The sequence below is a fragment of the Gavia stellata genome, chromosome 1 (assembly GCF_030936135.1).
Source record: "Gavia stellata isolate bGavSte3 chromosome 1, bGavSte3.hap2, whole genome shotgun sequence".
NCBI lineage: Eukaryota > Metazoa > Chordata > Aves > Gaviiformes > Gaviidae > Gavia > Gavia stellata.
Genome location: NC_082594.1, coordinates 4,315,244 through 4,336,939, shown reverse-complemented (window position 1 = coordinate 4,336,939; position 21,696 = coordinate 4,315,244). Strand labels below are relative to the sequence as shown.

Below are 21,696 nucleotides of genomic sequence, written 5' to 3'. Positions count from 1 at the left end.
TGGGGGACATAATCATGGGAAGGGCAAGGCATTATTACTGTCATCTGGCCATCTCAAAGTCTTAAAGCCTTGTTCATTGGACAGTACACGTGAAGCCTGTGTTTGTTATGTCAATAAAGTTGCGCAGCTGAAGCCTGTCTCAAAGTAGTTCTAGTACAGATTCACATTTCATGCTTTCCTGCGTAGTACAGGCAACTCTGGAGTTTTACAGCATGTTCCTGATTGACTTTATTAGGACTAGTCTACCTGATCAAACTTGGAAATACTAGGGAGTAGGAGGGAAGACTGAATTCATCCTGATTTATAATCTGTCCTAACTGATTTACGGTAAGGATCCTAAATCCACTGTGGGAAGTGAATGACAGCTCAGGTGGAGATGTTTCAGGTATATTGGACTGTGAATCTTCTTTCAGGCCTGCAAGCTGTTGGCAGATGATTACGAGCAAGTGCGCAGTGCTGCAGTTCAGCTAATTTGGGTCCTCAGTCAACTTTACCCTGAAAGGTATGTGCTGTATGAAAAGTGAGTCAAAGTATTGGCATAGTAATCATCCTAATCTTGAGAGTTTTGTGCTAGTAAGTCTCAGGAGTAGCTGTTAGAAAACTCGTGTGTGCAAATTGCTGATACCTGATAAGAACGCATTGATCCGGATGAAGTTTTGGTTCTTGATATTTGTTGCACATCCGTAGGAATTCAGCATAGTTGTTTCTTGCTTGATGCCATCCAGCATGGCATAAATCAGCATGCTGATCTTATGTTTCTCTGTGTTAGCATCGTCCCGATTCCTTCTTCTAATGAAGAAATTCGCTTGGTTGATGACGCATTTGGAAAAATTTGTCATATGGTTAGCGATGGTTCCTGGGTTGTTAGAGTACAAGCTGCTAAGTTATTGGTAAGTTGCATTCTTTTTTTTCTCTATCAGAAAATAGTTCATCTTACATTACTTTACTTTTCATGTATATTTGAAAAGAAATGGGAGGATGTTTAAAAACTGTATAGGTAAATTTCTACCAAAATTCTGAGACGAAAGAAATGAGAGAGGTTGAGGAAACCCGAAAGTTTCTCAGCTGAACTCTGCAGTGATTCTTTCATTGAGAGTAGAGGGTTGGATAGCCAAGAAAAAAACAAGTACTTGTCATAATTCCCTCCCCCTGCTTCTTCAGCGCAGGACATGTAAACCAACTGAATTCAAGTAAACCAACTGAATTCAAGAAACACCATATTAACCTCAGTGGGAAAATAAGATGTTTTGACCATGTTAAGTAAACTTCTTTAGACTCTGATATATGGTAGTCTCAAGCATTGTATAAAGCTATTAGAATGAGTGGATAAGACCGGACGCTGCATTAGGATAAATCAGGAAATTATATGGTGTAATTTAGAATAATCCTGTTTCTTCCTTTTTTTTTTTTTTTTCTCTTTAGGGTTCTATGCAACAAGTTAGCTCCCATTTCTTAGAGCAGACCCTTGACAAGAAGCTCATGTCAGATCTGAGGGTATGTAAATGTTTGGGTTTGTTTTTACCGTGTGTAGTGTACTAAAATCACACAACAGGTATGTTGATGTTGAGTGTGTTTATTTACCATGTCCTTGCCTCAGGGCTGCTGAGAGTTAATTGATGATTACAGCTTTTCTTTTAGATTAAAGTCAATGAAACAATTGTTAGTTTTAGATTTCATTATCTGAGCGTGTAATAAACAGCTCTAGGCTATTCAGGTTTCACAGGTAAGAGGTAAATGTTTGTGTTCTTCTGACAGCCTTTTGGCTAAAAGCTTTATTTATTGTGTACAGAAAGATCACATCCTAGTTTTAGGAGCAAGCTTATGGAAAATGCCTGCAAGATCCAGCCAGTAGACCTAGACATTTCAAGAGACATGAGTAGCTAGAGGCTGGGACTCCTGAGCCCTACGAGCAATACTTTTCAGTAAAAATCCTTCCTTAAGCAATTTGCTTGAGGTATTCCATTCAGTTTTTCTGTCTACAAAAGAATGATGAAGTTAGAGCTGCTAGTTTTTGTGGGCTGCTTTGTAAAGTCTGTTAAAGCTTTCTTTACAGTGTAGGGGGAAAGGAGATGGACTAGTGAGCATGGTGAATGAATATCGCATTTTACACGTTGCTGAACACGGTATAGTATCGATAGTCATTAAAGTATTTAATTGCTGTTTAACAAGTTAAACTGCAAAGTGATAGCATCTATTTTTGCAGATCAGTTATTGGTTACTTAACTAGATGGGCCTTTGCTCTGACCCAGTTCGGCTGTTCTTATAATGGATGTCTAAGAATATGTTAATTAAATGTATTAGTTACTATCCTTTCCCAACATCAAAAGTACAAAGAATTACTGGCAATCAGAAATACTCATAGAAGAGGAGGTTTTATTTGCTTTTCTTACCATTTGCCTGTCTCTGTCAACCTCTAAGCCTCTAGCTACATCTATTTTCAAATCCAATAAAGCTATTCAATATTTTGTTCAGTCATCTTTAAAGTTTACTGTGGTTGTAACTGAAAAACTTGTTTGGACAGAGGAAGCGCACTGCACATGAACGAGCCAAAGAGCTCTACAGCTCTGGGGAGTTTTCAAGTGGAAGAAAGTGGGGAGATGATGCTCCCAAAGAAGAAATTGATACAGGTGCTGTAAACTTGATTGAATCAGGAGCTTGTGGGGCTTTTGTTCATGGCCTGGAAGATGAGATGTATGGTAAGTGTTAACTTATTATGGAATGGCTAAAGAAGGAGATGTATGCTGGCTAATAAGCTTTGGGGGTTTTTGGGGGGGGCAGGTTTGGTCAAAATAGATCACTTGGCTGTTGTGTTTGGGTTTTTTTAACGAATCGTGGACTTCAGGGTGGTGGGGTTTTATTCCATTGTGATCTCTGATATGGCATTTGTTTCAAAGATGCTACAGTGTTGCACAGAATTTTAGATGGAAATATTCCACTGAGTAGCCAAAACCAAATAGCTTCCTATAAATGGTAAAGGTTTAGTGAAATATCTGGTAAGAAGTGGTTGCTTATGTTATTCAGAAACCCACTAGGATTATTTTTTATTTTTGTTTATTGACTTAATTTTAACAGTTGCATGTGGCTCTAAATTGGCAACATCAAACATTGCTGTTTGAAATTGGTGTTTTCTCTGTAGGAAGGAAAATCAAATTTTATAGAACTTGTCGTTTAAAACATGGCACTACAAGGAACCTGTGTCCATGGACTCCAGTAATCATTCATTTTGTAAACATAGCAGCTTCCATCCTAACAAAGATTAGAACTAGTGGAGACAAACCCACATATTTTTCAAAATATTTCAGAATCCACCAGCTCCAACAAACAGAAGTTTTCTTTTAATTTCCAACCCGATTTTTTTTCCATGGCCAATTTATACCCATTTGTTCTTAGCCAGTGGTAGGTTTCAGATTAAATAGTTGCTGCTTCGCTTGGGGACTGGCTTACCTAATGAATTAATAGACAGCTTTCATTTTGCAAGGGGCTAAGCAGGCTGGGCTCTGCTGCTATAAAGCTTTCCTCTTGGCCAGCTGGAATGCATTATTCTTGAAAATTGTTGACTGGATCTGTATGTATTCAGGTACTCAAATTTCAGGTGAGGTCTTGCCTACATCTCTAGCTATGTTCTGAGGTCACATTTACCTATTCCATAGTGCTATTGTACTGGTCTCTTGTGGTCTTCCTAAGATGGACTTGGAGGCTGTAGTCTCTTTCCAGCAGATTATATCTGATCTGTTCTTTTAAAGAGGATGAATTAGGAGTGCCAACTGGAACACAGATGTTCTTGAGCTCCTAGGTTTGGCTGTAGCATTGACCATGCTGACAGCCTCAGGAAAGTCTGTGTGCTACACTTCCCAGCCCAACTTTCCCGTGGGTAAAGTGAAAATTTGTATTTCTTAAGGAGAGAATGGCTGGTATTTGCATAGAACTGTGAAAATGCCGAGCTCTGAATGTTATTCCTGAATTTGCTTTTAATGTTACTGGAAGGATGAGGCTAAATTAGAAAGTACAAAACTACCATAAGAAAAATAATCGCTGTAGATTGTGTTGCACAAGTTGGTTTATTGTTCCATGACTTCTGCAAATAAAAGCGTGTTTTCCTAATAGCTAAACTCTCCCTGAAGCTTGAAAATGCAACTTGGTTTTTTTTCTGACTAACAGTAAACAAATTTTCACTGGCTCAGTCCATTGACCTGTGAAACATGTTCTCCACTTTCTTGTGCTGTAGGTCTTGTGGTAGTATGGTGCTATTGGGGAGTGTTGATAAAATGGACAGATGTGGAATATCCAAAGATCTTTAAATAATGTAGATCTCTCCCTCCAGTGCAGCATTTTAAAATACTGCTGAGCTCTGTTCTTCCTTACTCGCAGCGCTACTTCATTTCTTGAATTCCATGTTGTAACTTAAATCTAAGTTAGTGTGTCAGCTCATGAAAGTAATATTGGCAAAATGTTCTTATTCTCTAATACCTTGGTCTTAATGACCATGGAGACTGGTGGTTGTGACAAAAGCTTTGTTACTGAATAAGCAGGGGTCTTGCTGTGTTTGCATTTTTCTACTTAATCAGAATCATCAGGAATCGAGTATGTTCTTAAAGAACAATAGGCCTAAGAGCTACACACGAGTTTAAGTAAATGTTTTCAAGATGAGTTGATTTGAATGAAAAATAAAAGTATGTTTAAAACAATAATGATTGCAAGACATCAGATTAATTCTTATTTTTATGATCCCGGCACATAAATGTTACAGAAGCTAGCGAGGATGGCTGCAGGGAAGAGAATCTCATCTCCACTTAAGCTTGTTATATTTGGGTATTCTTTAAATTCCTGCCACTTCTAGAGCTTGAATGCACTCTGAAAACCTTTTGATGCTTTTTTCACTTAAAATCTGAGTAATCTCAATAACTAGGTGGCACCTTTTTCCTTTCTTTTGAGGAATCCAAAGTCACGAAGCAGAGGAATTTCATTCTGTTTACTGCCGAAATGCTGATACTCTAGGGCTTCTCAGCAATTCATAAAGTGCTACGTAGCGAGTTAAAAATGCAGTGAATGCTCTGAGCAATTAAAATGTCAGGAAGAATAAAACAAGCAGAGTTTAATTATCTAAATTAGTCTGCTTAAGATACCAGGGTTATAGCTACACTTGCAAAACGCGCTATGAAATACATAATATTTATTGCTGGATAGGGGACCTATTTTTCACCTGCAAGTCCCTCTGCAGAGGCTTACAACAGCAGCATGCGCTGTATTAGAGGTGAGGCTTTTGATTTGAAGACTTGCCTGTGAAACGGTCCCTAATGACGTGGGTCCCTGCTTAGCCTCCGTCATCCTCCTTGTTTCCTTAGCATCTCCTGCCCTTAGCTCAGTCGTTGAATAGTATGAGGCCTGGCTGTTGGGTGGTATGTCCTTTTAAACAGCACTAACAATTACTTCCCTCCCTCTCTCTTAATAGAGGTTCGGATCGCTGCGGTTGAAGCCCTCTGTATGTTGGCTCAGTCCTCGCCTTCTTTTGCGGAGAAATGCCTGGATTTTTTGGTTGACATGTTTAATGATGAAATTGAGGAGGTGAGACTGCAGTCAATACACACAATGAGAAAAATTTCCAACAACATCACGCTGCGGGAAGACCAGCTGGATACTGTGTTAGCTGTCTTGGAGGTAAGAAATTCTTAAGGGGGCGAAAGATTGCATACCTAGGTTTTCTTGAGGTGTTACAATTGTATAATGCTAATCAGCCCCTTCCTCTGAGCTGGTGGACAGTTTTGTCCACCTTTTCTTTTTTTGTTGTTTTTTTTCCTCTCCTTTGAACACCCCCAAAGGCTCCTAAGGTCTAGCAGCTTGTAATCTCCAGGACAACAGAATACTTCTGAAGTAGATGAATTTCAGATAAAATCTCTTCCCTTGATCACTGTGCTGTTGCCTCGTGTGTGTTTCCTTCTGTCTTTTTTTTTTTTTTTTTGTGGTCCAGCACTCTGCACCACTTCATGTTGAATACAACTTCATTTTCTTTCTGTTTCCTTTATTCAGCTGCTTTGGCTACACCTTTGCTTATCAAGCACAGACAGGGCACGTGCCTGAGATCTCTCTTCTGACTGTTTAGAGGATTTGTTAGCCTGCTCTGCAGTATAGATTTGGCCTTTCCCAACCAGTTAGTGCTCAGCCAGGATCCAGGGGACAGCGCGAGTCAGCTGCTGTTCCTGGTTGATGGCTTTGATCCATGAAGGGGAAGAGATATCGCCTGTATGAACAGTGCTGTCCCAAACTGCTTCCCCTCAGACCTGATGTATTTGCTGAGTTACAGCCCTTGAGGCATGGGTTTTTTGATTCTGCCACATGTGCTAAGCAAGTTTCTGCTTCTTTTGGGTAGTCTCCCAGTCTTGGGCGGTGCTACAAATCTGCTATTTCTGTCTTTTCATCTGCTGTTTTCTTGACCCATGGCAATGTTGGCTTCTTTCAGTTGTGCCCCAGGAAGAAGCAAACTAACTAACCTATTTTATCAGTCTGTAACAAATGCTGTGGAATGCGATCTCAATTTGCAAACACAGCAATGAGTTTTAGGCACCTCACATTTTTATGTAGTTGATTTACGTTTGTTCAAGCTGGGGACTTGTGCATCAAGGTATAAAAACGTCCTAGTTAGACTGGGGTTCTGTCTTACGTTTCTGTGCTGACTTACCATGTATTATGGTTTATATTATCATAATTGTTATCAGGTATTAGGATAGCTAGAGTGTGAGAATGATTAGCATTTTGATGGGTTTGTCTGATTCTGAAAGGTGCTTGCTTGCTTTCTATAAAATCTACCTTCCAGGACCAAAATAAAGGATTTGGAAAAATAGCATTGACTTTGGTGCCTAAATTTGTTCCAAGAGTGTAAATATGGAACAGTTGGGAACCGGGTAACTTTTGTTTTCACCCCACCGCTATGACTTTATCAGAATAACTCCACCAGCTATTCCTTGCTTTTCTGACCAGGCTTTGGATTCTGCTTTCCCTGTTGTCCTTGATCTCAGTTTCTGCTGACTTGTGCTCCTTTCTGTCCCTTCATAGTCTTCTTCCTCGCTTGTCTCCGTACTGCCCTTCCGGTGGTCCATGCAATTCACCTGAAGTATTTTATCTCCATGGTCATTTCATTCCAGTCCTTGGTGTAGGTCTTCTGGTCATAGTCTGCCTTCCACCACCAAAATAAGGAACGGCTGAGCAGCCCTGCTGTGCTTTTCTCCTTTGATCTTTTATGTGTGTTGGCCGTCATTTAAGAGCCTTTACAAGAGGATTGCTCTTTCTTCTTTTGTGTAAGACAGTGATGAATGAGCTGTTGATACTTAGCAAATTATAATTTAAAAAAAAAATAATACACCATTAAAACACATCTAGTTCTTGTATCCTGTCAAATTTTCACATTCTATCCACCAGTGCCACACCAATGCTCATAGCAAGGAAGTATAATACATTGATATGGCAAGGAATGGCAAGGTGGTTTTTGGCAGAAGGTATGTAATTAATTAAGCTGGAATTCAGCCACAGCGCTTCTAAAAATACTGCTTGGTGATTGCGTAAGCTCCTCTGTACGACATCACCCTTGCCTAAAAAATAAAATTAGTGCAGTGTGACTTTAAAAGCGGTACATTAGGGATCCCATACAATCTTAACGAAGTTCCTGACCGAACTTGTGTGTTTTATTTTTTTTATTGTCCATCTTTAAACCCATAGTTAGGTCAAGTTCCTTTATCCTATAGATGATCACTGTTAATCCAGTCTGTCCACCCATCGACACATTCTCAATGCTTATGCAAACCCTCTGGAGGCTGGTGACTGGGTTAAAGGCTTGTGGAATTGAGCTTCAGCTGTTGAATGATAAAAGGCTTCTCCGAAGACGATAAAACAATCTTTGGTGATCATTTTGCTGAGTTACCCAGCGCCTTCCCTTTCTGTTACTGCCTATGGCTAAGGGTACAACATCACCCAAACCAAATAGTGATTCTTGCTGTTCTTGAGAAGGTCAGCAGTGAAGCAGTTCCCATTCATTCCAGTAAATGAAGCACGTGGGTGGATGAGACCGGTAGGAGACCCTGCAGCAGTTGCCTGGTCTGTCACTTCATCTGTGCTTAGGTATGATAACTAGAAACATGCGCTGTTTTTCAGATGCCTCTAGTGCTAATTCAGCCAAGGAACAGGAGCTGCTACCTTTAAAGTAAATGTGTATGCAGGCACATCTTCTCTCTCAGTGCTTAAAGGTGTCTGGGTTGGGTGTTTGGTTTTTTTTAGGATTCTTCAAGGGACATTCGGGAAGCACTTCATGAGCTGTTGTGTTGCACCAATGTCTCAACTAAAGAAGGCATCCATCTTGCGCTGGTGGAGCTGCTGAAAAACCTGACTAAGTATCCCACAGACAGAGAATCCATATGGAAGTGAGTGTGTTCAGTGTCCTTGTGTGTCTACTTATTTTCCTATTCTTTTTTAGTAATTGAGGTGTTAGGCAAATGTTGAGCTAGCGAAGGAGGTAACAGGTATTGCAGGTATACAATCCTGTTATTCTATAAATATTTGGAATAGTGGCTATACTAAGCATTGTACACATTCATGACCGATGTAGAAACTCTGTATTGTTCTTGCTTGTCAGTACTCCTACTGGGAATCCAGAACTGATGACCACTCCTGGAAGTAGCCCTCTATTATAAGCACTCAAAGCATTCCCAGAAAAGATGACATCAACCTTCAGTTTAACACCTCATCTCTTCTGTGCAACTAGTGTTTTGTGCTTACTTGACACTGTGTTAAACAGTAATATTTACCAGCAGTTGATCATATCAGTGGTGACAAGTGGATTGTCTGTGTGGCATTGCGCTGTTGGAGGGACTTCTTCTGTCTGAACAAAAATAATGAATGTTTGTGTGGGTTTTTTTGTGGTTTAATGGAAGCAACAAAGGAAGTGATGCTCCAGCACACATGGTTTGAGATGGAATTTTTGGGTATTATTTGAAACACTTAATTTAGCCTTCTTTGTCTTCCAGTGTACTCTTACATTGTTTTTGGAGTTTAGTGGGGTTTGGGGTTTTGTTATGTGGTTGGATTTTTACCTCTTAACTCTGAAGAAAAAAATACACTTGTTTGTTAGCGTTTAGTATGAAAGCTTTTCTTGGGTTGTATAGCTCCAGGTGTTAAGTATTTCTTGGACAGTTTAAATAAACAGGTTTTATTACTGCTTGCTTTTTCAAACCGTCCTCTCCGTTTTCTTGGATCCTATCAAACATTAACGCAAATCCTCAGCTGTGAAGAGACAGTGTTGCCATGAGTTTACCCATACGCTTGGACCGTAGGGTTTTGATGCTGACCAGCGCCTCAAAGTGCCTCTGCAACATAAAGTAATAATGCTTTAAAATGTTATGTTTTGCAATGTACGTGTTTACTGAGAAATGTTTCAATCTGTGTATTTTCAGATGCTTGAAGTTCTTGGGAAGCAGGCATCCCACTTTGGTGCTTCCATTAGTCCCAGAGCTGCTGAGCACACATCCGTTCTTTGACACTCCAGAACCAGACATGGATGACCCAGCCTGTATCTTTTTAATGAAGCCAGTTGATCATTTTGACTGTAATAGACTTTAGCCCTGTTTTCCTGATGCTCACATTTGTAAACTGTTTCAAACTGTAGCAGACAGTCCTGTAGCTATTTCTGAATCCCTTTGCCACTTAGTTTTATTACTCAGCAAGTGATGGAATAACTGTTATCTGGAACCATCTTCATAAATACCAATGTGGTATAACTGGCCTTTTTTTATGCTGTGATGAATAATCTCTTTATCAAGCAATTTGTCAAGATTTGGGCGTTGCAGATGAGTCCTTTGATGTGAAAACATTTGTCTAGTTTGCACTAATTTTGAAGATGCTTTAGCTTTTAAATAAGAACAGTGGTTTTCCTTGTCTGTTTTCTTTTTAGGTAAAACTTATGCTGTCCTCACTGTTGTGCAGTGTACAGAACAGCATCGCCTTTTAGTACAGCAGTGGCTGAATCCCCAAAATGCTATAAATTTATTATCTTTTTGACATAATTCAGAATCAGAAATCTTTATATTAATGTTAGCTCTCCTAGTGCTTTAGAATACAAACTATTATTGTAATACCATTATCCTTAACAATAAGAGATGCCTTGGAAATGCAAAATACCATTTTTCTGTTGTTCATTCTTCTTGCTTCCCTTCTGTGTGATTGCAGAATGTAATGTTATTTCTGATGCATGCTGAGACATATTAGCCTGGAACACCTCTATTCCTCTGTGAAGTTACTCCTTCTTTCTCTTGCCAGTCACAGGCCATCAGCTAGAAATTTTATACAGATTAAACAAATACCTTGTGAGAATTGAAAAGGGCTAGAATTGGGTGGAGAGAAAGATTAATCCATAATCAGATGGTTGAGTAATACTTTGAATAAATTTGTCCTATGAGTTGAGAATTGAAGGAATGTTGGGGCGGGGAGAAAGCTGTTACTTAGCTCCATGCACCTTCCTGCCCTGAACCGAAGAATATTATTTTAGAGGATGTTCTGGAGGTAACTTGCCACCAAATTTTATGGAGATACATTATGTAAAGATGGGCCTGGGAGCCAGAAACTACAAGGTAGACCTGAATGGTATGTTTCCAGTGTAAACTGTTAATTAAAAACATGGTTGTGTTTAATTCAAAGCACTTAGCCAATTTGAATCAGGTTAGTTGAATAGCTTCAGCTGAAAATTTGGAAGGAATTTTGGGTAAAGAAGAGAAGTTGGTTTGTCAGGTGGAAACCTTTATGCTTGGCAACGCATGGATGCAGAACATTTTTCAGGAGGTGAAAGATGTGGATTCAGTCCCTTCTGCGGCTGAACCTACTTCTTCCCCGTGCAGTCAAGTGCCCAGACCGTCATAAGCTTTGCATTGGGATCCTTTCATGCTCTCCTGTTAGAGGTCTTATGCTTGGGGTCAACCCTGTTGCAGGTGAGTGCCCCAGCCTTTGGGCTAACTGGTTAAAGCCTTTAGCTGCCCTTTGTATTTCTCGGGCTCTCAGACTGTGAAAATGTTTTTTCTGTTCCAGAATCATCTTCCTGTGTTTGATTCTTTGGTTTGTTTTATGTCTGAGTAAAAGGGATGTTTTTCTCAGGGGCTATTATCGTAGGAAATCAGCAACTTTCAAAGTCTCGGAGGTAAATTTTTAATTCTAGATGGTGTTTGGGTACTAAACTGGTAAGCGCAGTGTCAGCTTTGAGGAAGAGTGAAAGTCCTTCTAATGAGCATGTTCTGCATTTATAATCCCTGGTTCCTATCCTTTGTGTTGCCTCTGAGCCATCCCATGTTGGCAGTAACATCCTTCCTCCAATATGGCCCATCCTGTAATGTTTGTGCTTTGTACTTTGATTTCATCTGCTCAGACAGCTGCCTCTTTGGGTTTTGCTCAGCATTCTCCAACTGTAAAGAAATCCCTAAACAATCTCCAGCAAAGAAAGGGTTGTTGAGTTGTTGTTTTAACTTGCCATCCCCAAGGAGCTCTTCTTGCTGTTGTTTATTTTTCTTTAACAATCCATTTCAATAGACATTGCTGTTCTGGTTCTGATTTTTAATGCTGCTAAAAGTTGCCCAACAATGCCTGCCCTGTTCTCTGATCATACATTCAGACATTACGCCTATCTTCGGGACAGTCTCTCTCATCTGGTCCCTCCGTTAAGGGTAAGTTGAACCGCTTCGGTTTGCACTTCGCCATTCTGTTATGAGTATTGCTGGTCTCTTCCATGTCTGTCAGTGTGTACCACTTTGGTTCTAAAACCTTTTTCTCCCAAGCACCAAGCAAATGAATATTGAAACGTACATTAAGTAAGGAGAGCCAAATATTAAATTGTTACAATATGGATTTTGTAATATTTTGGGGAGAATAATAACATTATTGCTCTCAAGTGAGAACAGTACATGGCTTCCTGGTTAGGAAAGAATACTGGGAGGGCAGGAGTCCTGGGAGCTTTCTGTAGCTCTGACTGTGTGGGGAAGGGGAGCTTAGCCTTTGCGGATCTTCCAGCATTTGACCTGTGGCCTACCTAAACGATTTACTTACGGGTGGGATGTGTTCCCTGCTGCTTTGAAGCATGTTTTTCCTGCATGGAAGTACAGGTTGGTCGTAAGTCCTATTACAGCTCATAAAATGAATTGCAGTTTGTGTGGTCTTGGACTTCCCTTCACAGGGAGGCTGAGGAAGGTGTTTCCCTCAAAGGGATGTTGAAGTTTAACCTGAAGATCTCTAGCTGCAAGTGGATTATAAAATGGAGAGTATTAACTAACAAAGATAAAAGATGCAGTCTTGAAGTCCTTGATATAAATTTTGAATTTGAGAAATAAATCAGAGCTCTCAACTGGTAGTTGTTAAATAATGCAGCAGCATTTTGCAGTGTTGTTACTTGTGTTCAACTTTTCTGTATGCATGTGTTTCTTCTTGCTTAGTTGCCAGGTAGAAAGCTGGTGTCCTCCCCTGTCTCTCCCAGTATTACACCACATGAAGATCCTTCCCAGCAGTTCTTGCATCAGAGCCTGGAGAGGGTTTACAACCTTCAGCACCTTGACCCCCAGGGCATACAGGAGCTGCTGGAATTTACCATCCGGTAAGGCTGCAAGCTGACCTGTTTGTGGGAAGATCCGGTAGGATTCCCAGTTCCTCTGAAGCAGAGGCTTTGCTTCTGAATATCAGGGTTGTACTTTGCCATTGAGCACTTAGTCTGCGCCGCCTTCTAGAGAGCATTGTGATAAAACAGCATTCATGGCCTATTTAAAACAGAACTGATGGTCTCAGCTCTGGCTCTGCCCCATTGAATAATCGGTGTGTATTTTGGGGGAACACCTTTTCGGAGCATGGCAAGAGTCACGTAAGGGGGCTCTTCTTGGACTGTTCACTGTGGTAACATACGCTTTCATTTTTTATGGATGACAGCCTTGTGTGTCATTCTTAGTTCTCTGTCCCTGTATGAGTCCCTCACTTTGATTGTATTATTTTTAATGTACGTGCACAGAGGTTTTTTGTTTCGTTTTTGTGAGAAGAGAGAGGTTGTCCCCTTTGCTCTACCAATTTCCACGTCCTGCGGCCTTTCATTCAGCATGAGAGGACCTGCTTCTGGTGCTTTGTTGGGTTCTTAGCGCCAGTCCCACTTACAAAGGACTTCGGCCTTCTTCATCAATTTGAAAATCAAAGAGAGATTTTCCTGGAATAGGCAATATTGTTGTGTGTTGCTGTCTGCTGTTGATAGATAAGGGTGTACGATACGGCTTCTGAATGTGGGTTTTATGCTGCCTCTTCTATTTCATCTCCAGACTGATTTACACAAACAAAACACTTGAAAAGGATCCTTTCAATATGATTCCTCTGCTTGGAAAAAGGAAAAGACCCTTATTTTGAGAGTTAGAGAAGCAATCAGAAATGCTTTGTTTGGAATATGGAATTCCAAAAAGCTTTATTTTTTTTCCTTCCTCCGAAATAGCTGCCTCTTCTGTATGTATAGCTGTAAATTGCTTTCACACCCACCTGCAGTGGAGAATAAACAGTGTGCTCCTCACTGAAAACCCAACTGTGAAAACTCTATGGTTTGTCCTCAGCTGTTCTGAAGCTACTATGCGCAGCCTAAAACATAGTCTCAAAGCATTTAGTGCACTATAAATGCTTGAAACAGGTCATCTCTTGGCAGAGCATCCCAAATCTTACAGGCATGATGAAGGTCTGGAAACCTCGCAGGCTGTGAATGTTTTCAATTTTGAGTGTAGGAATCGTGTCAGAGATGGCTGCATGCGTAACATATGCAGTGAAGGACAGAAATGCTTTGGAGTTGATGGGAATTATTAGCTTGGCTTTTTTCCTGCTGGGATCACCACCCAGGAACTGTACTAAACCAGCTACTGTTTTCCAACCTTAAGAGAAGGGAGGATTTAAGACAAAAACCAAAAAAGAGTTAACGGTTATTTTGCAGAGGGCAAGAGTTTCCTGCACCAACAGTTTGGTTGCTGAGAGGAGAGGGATAGAAGAACCTCAGCAGTGGATTCTGCAGTGGGACATAATTCCCGCCTCCTTTATCATTATTGTCATCAGGGGAAGTAGAGCAGACCTCGTGGAGCTGGTGTCTACTTGGGACTTAAATTTCTAACCACGCTCAAGACTGACGCTCTTCCCCCAGGCTCTGCAGCTGAAACTGCAAGACAGGCTTTTTAGCAAATCGGTCTTTGTGGTTTAGTTTCTCCATCTATACAACAGGAATTTTTTTTTTTGTCTTGCAGGGATGTTGAAATCTGTTTAGGATTTGTAAGGAAATAGAATTAGTGGAATTGGGAACCGTAGAAGACTGGGAAACGGAATATCTGCCTAGCTGTTGGCTGAGAGATGACATCCTGTTCCCCGTTAGTGTGTTGTGATGCATTAAGTATGACATGGGAATTAAGCACCCAGGAGTCTGTTCTTTTCTCTCTGGGAAAAGGTTAAATGGAGTCACTATGTAGGGCTCAGGCTGGCTCTGCTGTTGTGTTGAAGGAAGGCACAGCCCCTCTGCTTAGGAGAGATTTTCTTTGGCTGCAAATTATACAGATAATCTTATGTTGTTTTTTTTTTAATTTGTCAGCACTCAGCAACCTTCTGGTTTGGCAGAGTCAAAGTTTCGGAATCGCATCATAAATTTAAAGATAAATCTAAAATAAACAAAAGGAAAGGGTCATCTGAAGAAAAAACATTCTTTTTAGTAATACCAGAGGAAACATGAAAGTAGGGTGACAATTTTAGTACACTTTGGATCAAAGCAAAATACAGAGAAGAATAGAGACATGTTGAATCTACATCATCCAACCTATTTTCAGTTCTATAACAAAAAATTAATTTTGTTTCTTTAATACACACTTTTGATTTTAAAATACGTCTAAGAGTAGAGAACTAAAGCCTTTTTTGGGTTCCATTAACTGTCTTCTTTTTTCTGTGAAGTTAAAAGCTACTTCTATTGCTACATGATTTACAAGAAATACTTACACCAGACAGCACACAACAGCTACTTGGGCAAGTATCAGTACATCAGATTTCAGCTTGTTTTGAAAAGGCAGCTATATTTCAAATACGCTTGGTTGCGTGAGCCTGATGTGTTCCAAACAACCTTTCCTAGCCAACATGAATGGTTAGATTTCCCAGCAGCGTAACACAAATGGGTCGTTAGCTGCTGTAGAAGTCTGGAGTGTTTTAAGTTAAATCTGGAACTGCTGTGCTGTATGGTTCCCATAGGGCTGCAGAGTAATGTGGGTTGACAGACTTACTGCTTCCACTGCTGTGCTCGTGTCAGCCTCCAGGAAGAAAGGAGATGCCAAGTCCCAAGGTGCAAACTGTTTTGTAGTGCATGTTTTGCTTCTGTTTCTGGTGCTCGTTCTAAGGATAAGAAAAAGCAAGATGCAGGAATAGCTGGCTTTATTGTTGCTGTTGTTGTATTTTGAATGCATTTAGATTAACTTGCTGTCTCAAAGGGTGGGTTATTTTTTTTCCTTTTTTTTCCGACATGCTTCAGTGATCTTCAGAGGCTTGGAGAACTGCAGTCAGAACTGGCAGGGATGGCCGATTTCACTGCAACTTACCTTCAGTGTCAGCTGCTCCTCATCAAGGTTTGACTTCATCTGGGTTTTTTGGGCTGTTCTTCAAAAATGCTCTCCGTCCCTCTTAGTGGTGTGCTTTCACATTTTGATGTTTGTGCTGAAAACTGATGTATGATGAAAGCACAGGTTCCATGGATTTCTGATATTCCTGCTTCCCTTCTGTGGCAAATAATTTATGCAGTAACTTTGCCAATGAGTACGCCAGTGCAGATCTCTGCTGTTGTACCTAGGGCTTATGTTGGTTCATGTGCGTTTTGCCAGTGTGGAGGTTATTTTCTGACAGAAATCACAATGGAGGCAACTACTCTGTAGCCTTTTACATTACGAGAGTAACTTTTCTCTGCTAGTGGCCACTGGAATGCTTTTTGCTAAATTGCTGCTATAAGTGGAGTTTTTATACACAGTGTTTTGTAGACAGCTTTTTTGGCACCAATGCCAAAGGAATTCTTTAGACTCGATTGAGCAAAATATCAGTCATGCTTTCTTCTACAGTGCTGAAATGATCTATTTATTTAGTATTAGCAGATGAAGTGGTTACTCTGACACCATGGCAGCAACAACCCTTTTCATAGGCAGCTTCTTGCTGTAAACAGGAACTAATTTTTTGCTTCACTTCTCAAGCTATAAGCTGGCAGTAGTATTTAAGTTTGTCTCCTGGCATTCTTTAGGTGTTTGAATGTAATTTGTACACATGTAAAACAAGAACTAAAGCAAGCAACAAACCAGTTTCCAGAAGGGACTCAATAAAAGCTTTGTTATGTAAAACCAAGAAGGGATTTCAGTTTCTTTGCTAAATGCGTAGCTGCCAGTTGGCATATCTCATGGCAGCTCTCAGATCTTTGGAATACATGTATCACCCAAAGAAGGTATTTTAGATGAGTAGTGTTACAGTTCAGCACATTCCTAGCTAAATCCAAAACTTTTGCCAAAGCAAAACGTGCTATCCAGGCAGAGGAACAGTATTTGGAGGTGGCTTTGTTGCCCTTCCCAAGGGTTTGGCTGGAGTGAGCCAGCATATGTTAGCTAAGAGAACAATGGCTTGTGTATCTGGCAAAGAGGAGTGCTCTGTTTGGAAGAAGGGGGTAAATGCTGCACCAGCCATGCTTGGCTCGAGCTGTAGAACAGACAGTATATCAGTGATGTAGAGGAGTCAGTAATGTGGCTGAAATAAAAAATAACTCATAATATCATACAATTAGAAATTCTGATATGGCAGAGAGAACCTGAATGTCAGAGCAGCCCTTTTCAGTAGATTTCTTCCCAATTGCTTCTTTCCCCAACAGAAAGAAGCTGTTGGGGGGAAAAAAAGTATCTTCATTTCCCAGCCTCTTGAGGCTCAATAGGTTCCAGACCTTCAAAGGCTCTACATACCCTGTGATTTTAGGGCTAGTTAGCTGGGATTCTGGGGCCAGCCTAGGTGAAGGATATAGTCTGTATGTTCTTGAGCTTCGGCTACAGCCAGCTTTGTGTGTGTCTAGGGACAGGCAGCTTTGAAGAGGAGGCATACATACATACAAATCATCCAGTCAAGCTTTCTTAATCTTTTCAAACATAAATCAGAAAAGCAAATAGGGTGTAATTGGGTGGGGTTTTTTTGTCTTTTGGGTTTTGGGGTTTTTTTTAATATGAATATCAGTAGCTGATTTACACGCAGTATTTTTAGTAACACCAGGATCTTTGGTGGGGCAGAGACTGTCAGCAGGAAAGTTCAGAAATACGACTATGTAGGTATGTTTCTGGGAACAGTTGTTATTGTTTCCACTTTTTGCCTGCAATCTGAGATTGCCCTGATCTTGGTCTCGGGGAGGTGATAAAGCAGTGGGCTATTGTTTTTCTAGTAAGTGCCTTCATTCTGCATAAAGTTTTCCTTAAAAAGTACTGAAGAGTTTGGCTCAGCCAGTCTCTAATTCATAGCTTTGTTAATATTATTCTCAACTTCTGTTTTATATTTTATAGTTGCATAGGTATCTCTGTGTATTTGTAGAACAGTGTATGTTTTGGAGGCCTTGGTTCCCCGTGTTGTATTTAAAAGCATAAAAGAAAATTTTGGCCTGCTTTTTCAACCAACCCATTGGTGTAGAGCCAAGACACGGGGCATCTTCCCTGCTCCCCAGCCCGCCTAGTGCAGGGTTATAAAGTTTAGACTGAACTGGGTATTTATCATCATTTCATGGTTTTCTTCTGTAGGCCTTGCAGGAGAAGCTGTGGAACGTGGCAGCTCCTCTGTACCTGAAACAGAACGCATTAGCATCTGCTGCAGCAAAACAGGTGAGGTAGAAGCATCTGGGACTGCGTGCAGGCAAGTCCTTGGATACGAGCCCTTCCTTGGCCTCGCAACAATAACACGCTTCTGACCTTCCGCTGCTGTAGTCTGTCCAAGTAAATCTTAGTTCCCCGAAGTGGAGTAGTTTCTCTCATCTTGAAAAGATGAGTGGTGAGTGGGGGAGGTTCATGACAACTGTAAAAAGGCAACCATCACACCCGTCTTCCAGAAGAGCAAGAAAGAAGACCCAGAGAACCGTGGGCTGCTTGGCCTTACCTCATTCCTGGGGAAGGTTATGGACCAAATCCTTTTAAAAGCCTTTTCTAAACAAGTGAAGGTCAACAAGGTGATTGGGAACAGCCAAAATGCATTTCCCAAGAGCAAATTATGCCTGACCAACACCATGGCTCTCTATGATGAGGGGCCTGGTGCTGTGAACAAGGGGAGAGCGATGGATGTCGCATCTCTTGACTTTAGCAAAGCCTTTGATGCAGTCTCCCGCTGTTTCCTTTTCACCAGACTGGCAGGATTCTGGCTGAGTAAGTGGGTGATAAGGCTCCTCCAAACTGAGGAGCCAGTTGATACGCTGAAGGGACGCTGGTGTTCAGGCTGGTCTCGACAGGCTGGGGAAGTGGGATGACTGGAACCTCACGATGTTCAGCGTGGGGATCCTGGTGGACAACACGTTGAACATGAGGCAGTAAAGAAGGCCAACTGCGTCCTGGGCTGTCTTAGCAAGAGCATAGCCATCAGGTCTGGGGAAGTGATCCTTCCCCTCTATTCAGCTCTGGGGAGATGACGTCTGGAGGGGTGTTTTGTGTTTTGGCCTCCCCAGTAGAAGGAAGATGCTGACAAACTGGGGCAAGTTAGCAGAGGGCCACCAAGGTGGTTAGGGGCTGGAGCACATTCACTGCAAGGAGAGGCTGAGAGAACTGGGCTTGTCCAGCCTGGAGAAGCGAAGGCTTCAGGGTGGATTAGCTGCTGTCTACCACTGCCTCATTGTAGGATATAGATGAGACGGAGCCAAGACTGCTCTGGACAAGAGGCAATGGACATAATTTAGAATACGAGAAATTCTGATTAGATGTAAGGAAAAAAACCATTGCTGTAAGGGTGGTTAAATACTGGAACAGGTTGCCCAGAGAGGTGGGGGGAATCTCCATCCTTGGAATTGTTCACAGCTTGACGTCACCCTGAGTAACTGGATCTAATTAGACCCGCTTTAAGCAGGGGACCAGGCTAGATGACCTCCAGAGGTCCCACCCAACCTGAGTTAATCTAAATCTGTGATGTATAACTGATCTGATCCTGGAAAAACTGAAGCTAAGCACTAAGAAAAGGTAAAGGAAAAAGCAAGCTATTAAATAATCCGGAAACAAATCTAGGGTAAAAGCAAGTTCATGGATCTGCTGGGAAACTATGCTGACATTTTGAGTCTTCAGTTAATTAAGATGTAATAAGAGGCTGGTACTGCTGTGCATCAAAACCTTCTATGCTGTTGACAGCTGTCCCCAGGGATAGTAGAAACAAAAGCCTATCAGCTTTTAAAATCTTCTCTAATTGAACTGTCTGTCTTGGGTGCCCTTCTCAGTAGCATGTGAACCCCCGGGGAAGTTTTATCTGTTGTGATTGTGAATGTAGATCACTTCACATCGATGCAATATTTCCTATTAAATAACTTGCAAGTTCTTGGCTTCTATACAGTCATACTGAACTCAGCTGTATTAATTTGAGCACTTCTCTCATTTACTTAAGCCCATCTATTTGACAGATAAAGTATGATGAGTAAAACTGCGCAATGTCCTGTCTAAGCTTTTAACCATGCATCTAAAATAACCCAGAATGGTACTTATCTTGTGATAGTTCCCATCTTTAGCTGCAGTACATGAAGCGTTGTTGAATATAAAGTTGTTTTCAAGAGAACTTGCCAAATCTAGCTCCAAAAATGTAAACCTGAGCAGGACCACTGAGGTTGCTCTGTTATGCTGCTCACGTTTTGTATTCCAGAGTAGCTAGTGGGAGTCGGTGACCACTCCACCCCTAGAAATCTAAACTGCAATGTCCAAAGATAGACTGCCGATGGAGGGAGTGCTTGATTTAAGGCCAAGTTTCGTGAATTGTTTCTTTAATATAGCCAAGATAATCTTTTGGTATTAGGTGTCGCTTTACACTGTGAAGAATTTCACCAAAAGAATGAGACTCGTGGATTAATGTGTTCCTCGGTATGAGGAAAAATACCGCAGTCCTGTGATCATGCAAGAGTTTAACAGAGCCTGATGGTTTTTTACCCCTGTGGTGTCTGCCTGACAGATCTTGGAAGAAACTTACAAAATGGAGTTCATGTACAGCGGAGTGGAAAGTAGACAAGTGGTCATTATTCACCACATGAGACTGCAAGCGAAGGCGTTACAGCTTATAGTGACTGCACGTACCACTAGAGGGTAAGGATGACCTGGGAAAAGGAACTTCTTAGGGTTAACTGTAAGCTTAGTTTCCTCAAGCTTTGTTTAAAAAAAAATAGCAAGGATAAATTAGACACATAAAACATCACGGCATGCCAATAACTGCTTGCTAAACTAATTCAGAATGAAGAGCCTTCTTTTGCCTTTGGTGTAGCTGTGTAGTCACACAATACTAAATTAGATGACAAAATTATTAGGAAAATGTGTTTAGGGGGTTGAGTTCTCTCTCTGAACATACAAATAGGTTAAAAACTTTGTAGAGTGTGTCTTAGAGTTGATATTTGGGACCTATTTAAATGAGGAAAAGTCACGTATCAAAGAATGCACTAATCATGTTTGCTTCATTAAGTATTAGTTGCTGAGTTTTTAGCGTCAGAAAAGATTTGTCTTTTTGACTGATCTACAACTAATGTTCGTGTGACTCGGACACAAAATGCTCATGTTTATGCTTGGCTTAGGTAACACGAGAGGCTCTGTGTGGTTTGTCTTGGCTGCTGAGGTCAATGAAGTTACACGTGGGTTTGGATGGTTGTAGAATTAGAGCTTCATCTGGTGGAGTTAGAGCAGGGTGGTTAGTGTCCTAATTTGTTTAGTTTTGTTTCGAGTTTGTTGCCATCAATTTACTGTGTTGCCATAGAGGTCCATAATATATTTGCCTCTTAACCTCCTGTTTTATAGGTGGAAAGTTAATATTTTCTAGCAGTGGCTTTGGAACCTTAATTAGTGCCTTATGCAAATGATTTTTTGTGGGAGTAGGATATGGATGTGGGGAGCAAGATGGCAATTTTTATTTTTTTCTCTTGTGGGGAACACCTTTCTGGCCTTAACATTGTAAGATCATTTAGTTTTTAGGAGCTTGAACTGGATTCCAAAACACCTAAATGTTTATAACCATAGAGCCAATTTTCTTTATTCAAAACTAAAACAAGGAATGTTATCTTCATTACAGAGTGGAACCCCTTTTTGGGATGTGTGAAAAATTCCTACAGGAAGTGGATTCCTTTCAGAGGTGAGAAACTCTGTTGCTTTTTCACTTTATGTTAGAATGTCCGCCCCACCATTGTCCTCAGGGAATATTACGTTTGTTTTTCATCTCTTTGCATCTCCCTTCCCCTGTTGCTGTCCTACATTGGAGACTGCAATCATGAGATGATAAAGCAAGAAGTAAACTCCCTTCTGAATATGGGCTCAATGGAAGAGCTTTCCTGGGAGTATGACAAAAAAGGGAATTTCCCTTCTCTTTGTCACAAATTTCTAAATTGTAAATGAGAGAGCGAGTGAACCGTCTACATGCTGAAAGTGGGAGTCATCTTGCCCAGGTGTTGACATTTGCTCTGTAGACCACTGCTTATGAAGCACTCAC

General features: G+C 40.9%; 1 protein-coding gene across 1 annotated transcript in view; it reads left to right on the top strand.

Annotated features, from left to right (window-relative positions):
* The window catches only part of INTS4 (integrator complex subunit 4), a 37,681-nt gene that overhangs the window by 8,315 nt on the left and 7,670 nt on the right, over nt 1–21,696 (top strand). The window contains exons 7-19 of the mRNA XM_059815607.1: nt 414–502; nt 770–890; nt 1,423–1,494; nt 2,522–2,696; nt 5,450–5,655; nt 8,263–8,405; nt 9,435–9,550; nt 11,554–11,687; nt 12,450–12,607; nt 15,524–15,617; nt 17,796–17,876; nt 20,182–20,312; nt 21,283–21,342. Of these exons, the coding sequence (XP_059671590.1) occupies nt 414–502; nt 770–890; nt 1,423–1,494; nt 2,522–2,696; nt 5,450–5,655; nt 8,263–8,405; nt 9,435–9,550; nt 11,554–11,687; nt 12,450–12,607; nt 15,524–15,617; nt 17,796–17,876; nt 20,182–20,312; nt 21,283–21,342 (1,580 nt within the window). The remainder of the gene's footprint in view (nt 1–413; nt 503–769; nt 891–1,422; nt 1,495–2,521; nt 2,697–5,449; nt 5,656–8,262; nt 8,406–9,434; nt 9,551–11,553; nt 11,688–12,449; nt 12,608–15,523; nt 15,618–17,795; nt 17,877–20,181; nt 20,313–21,282; nt 21,343–21,696) is intronic.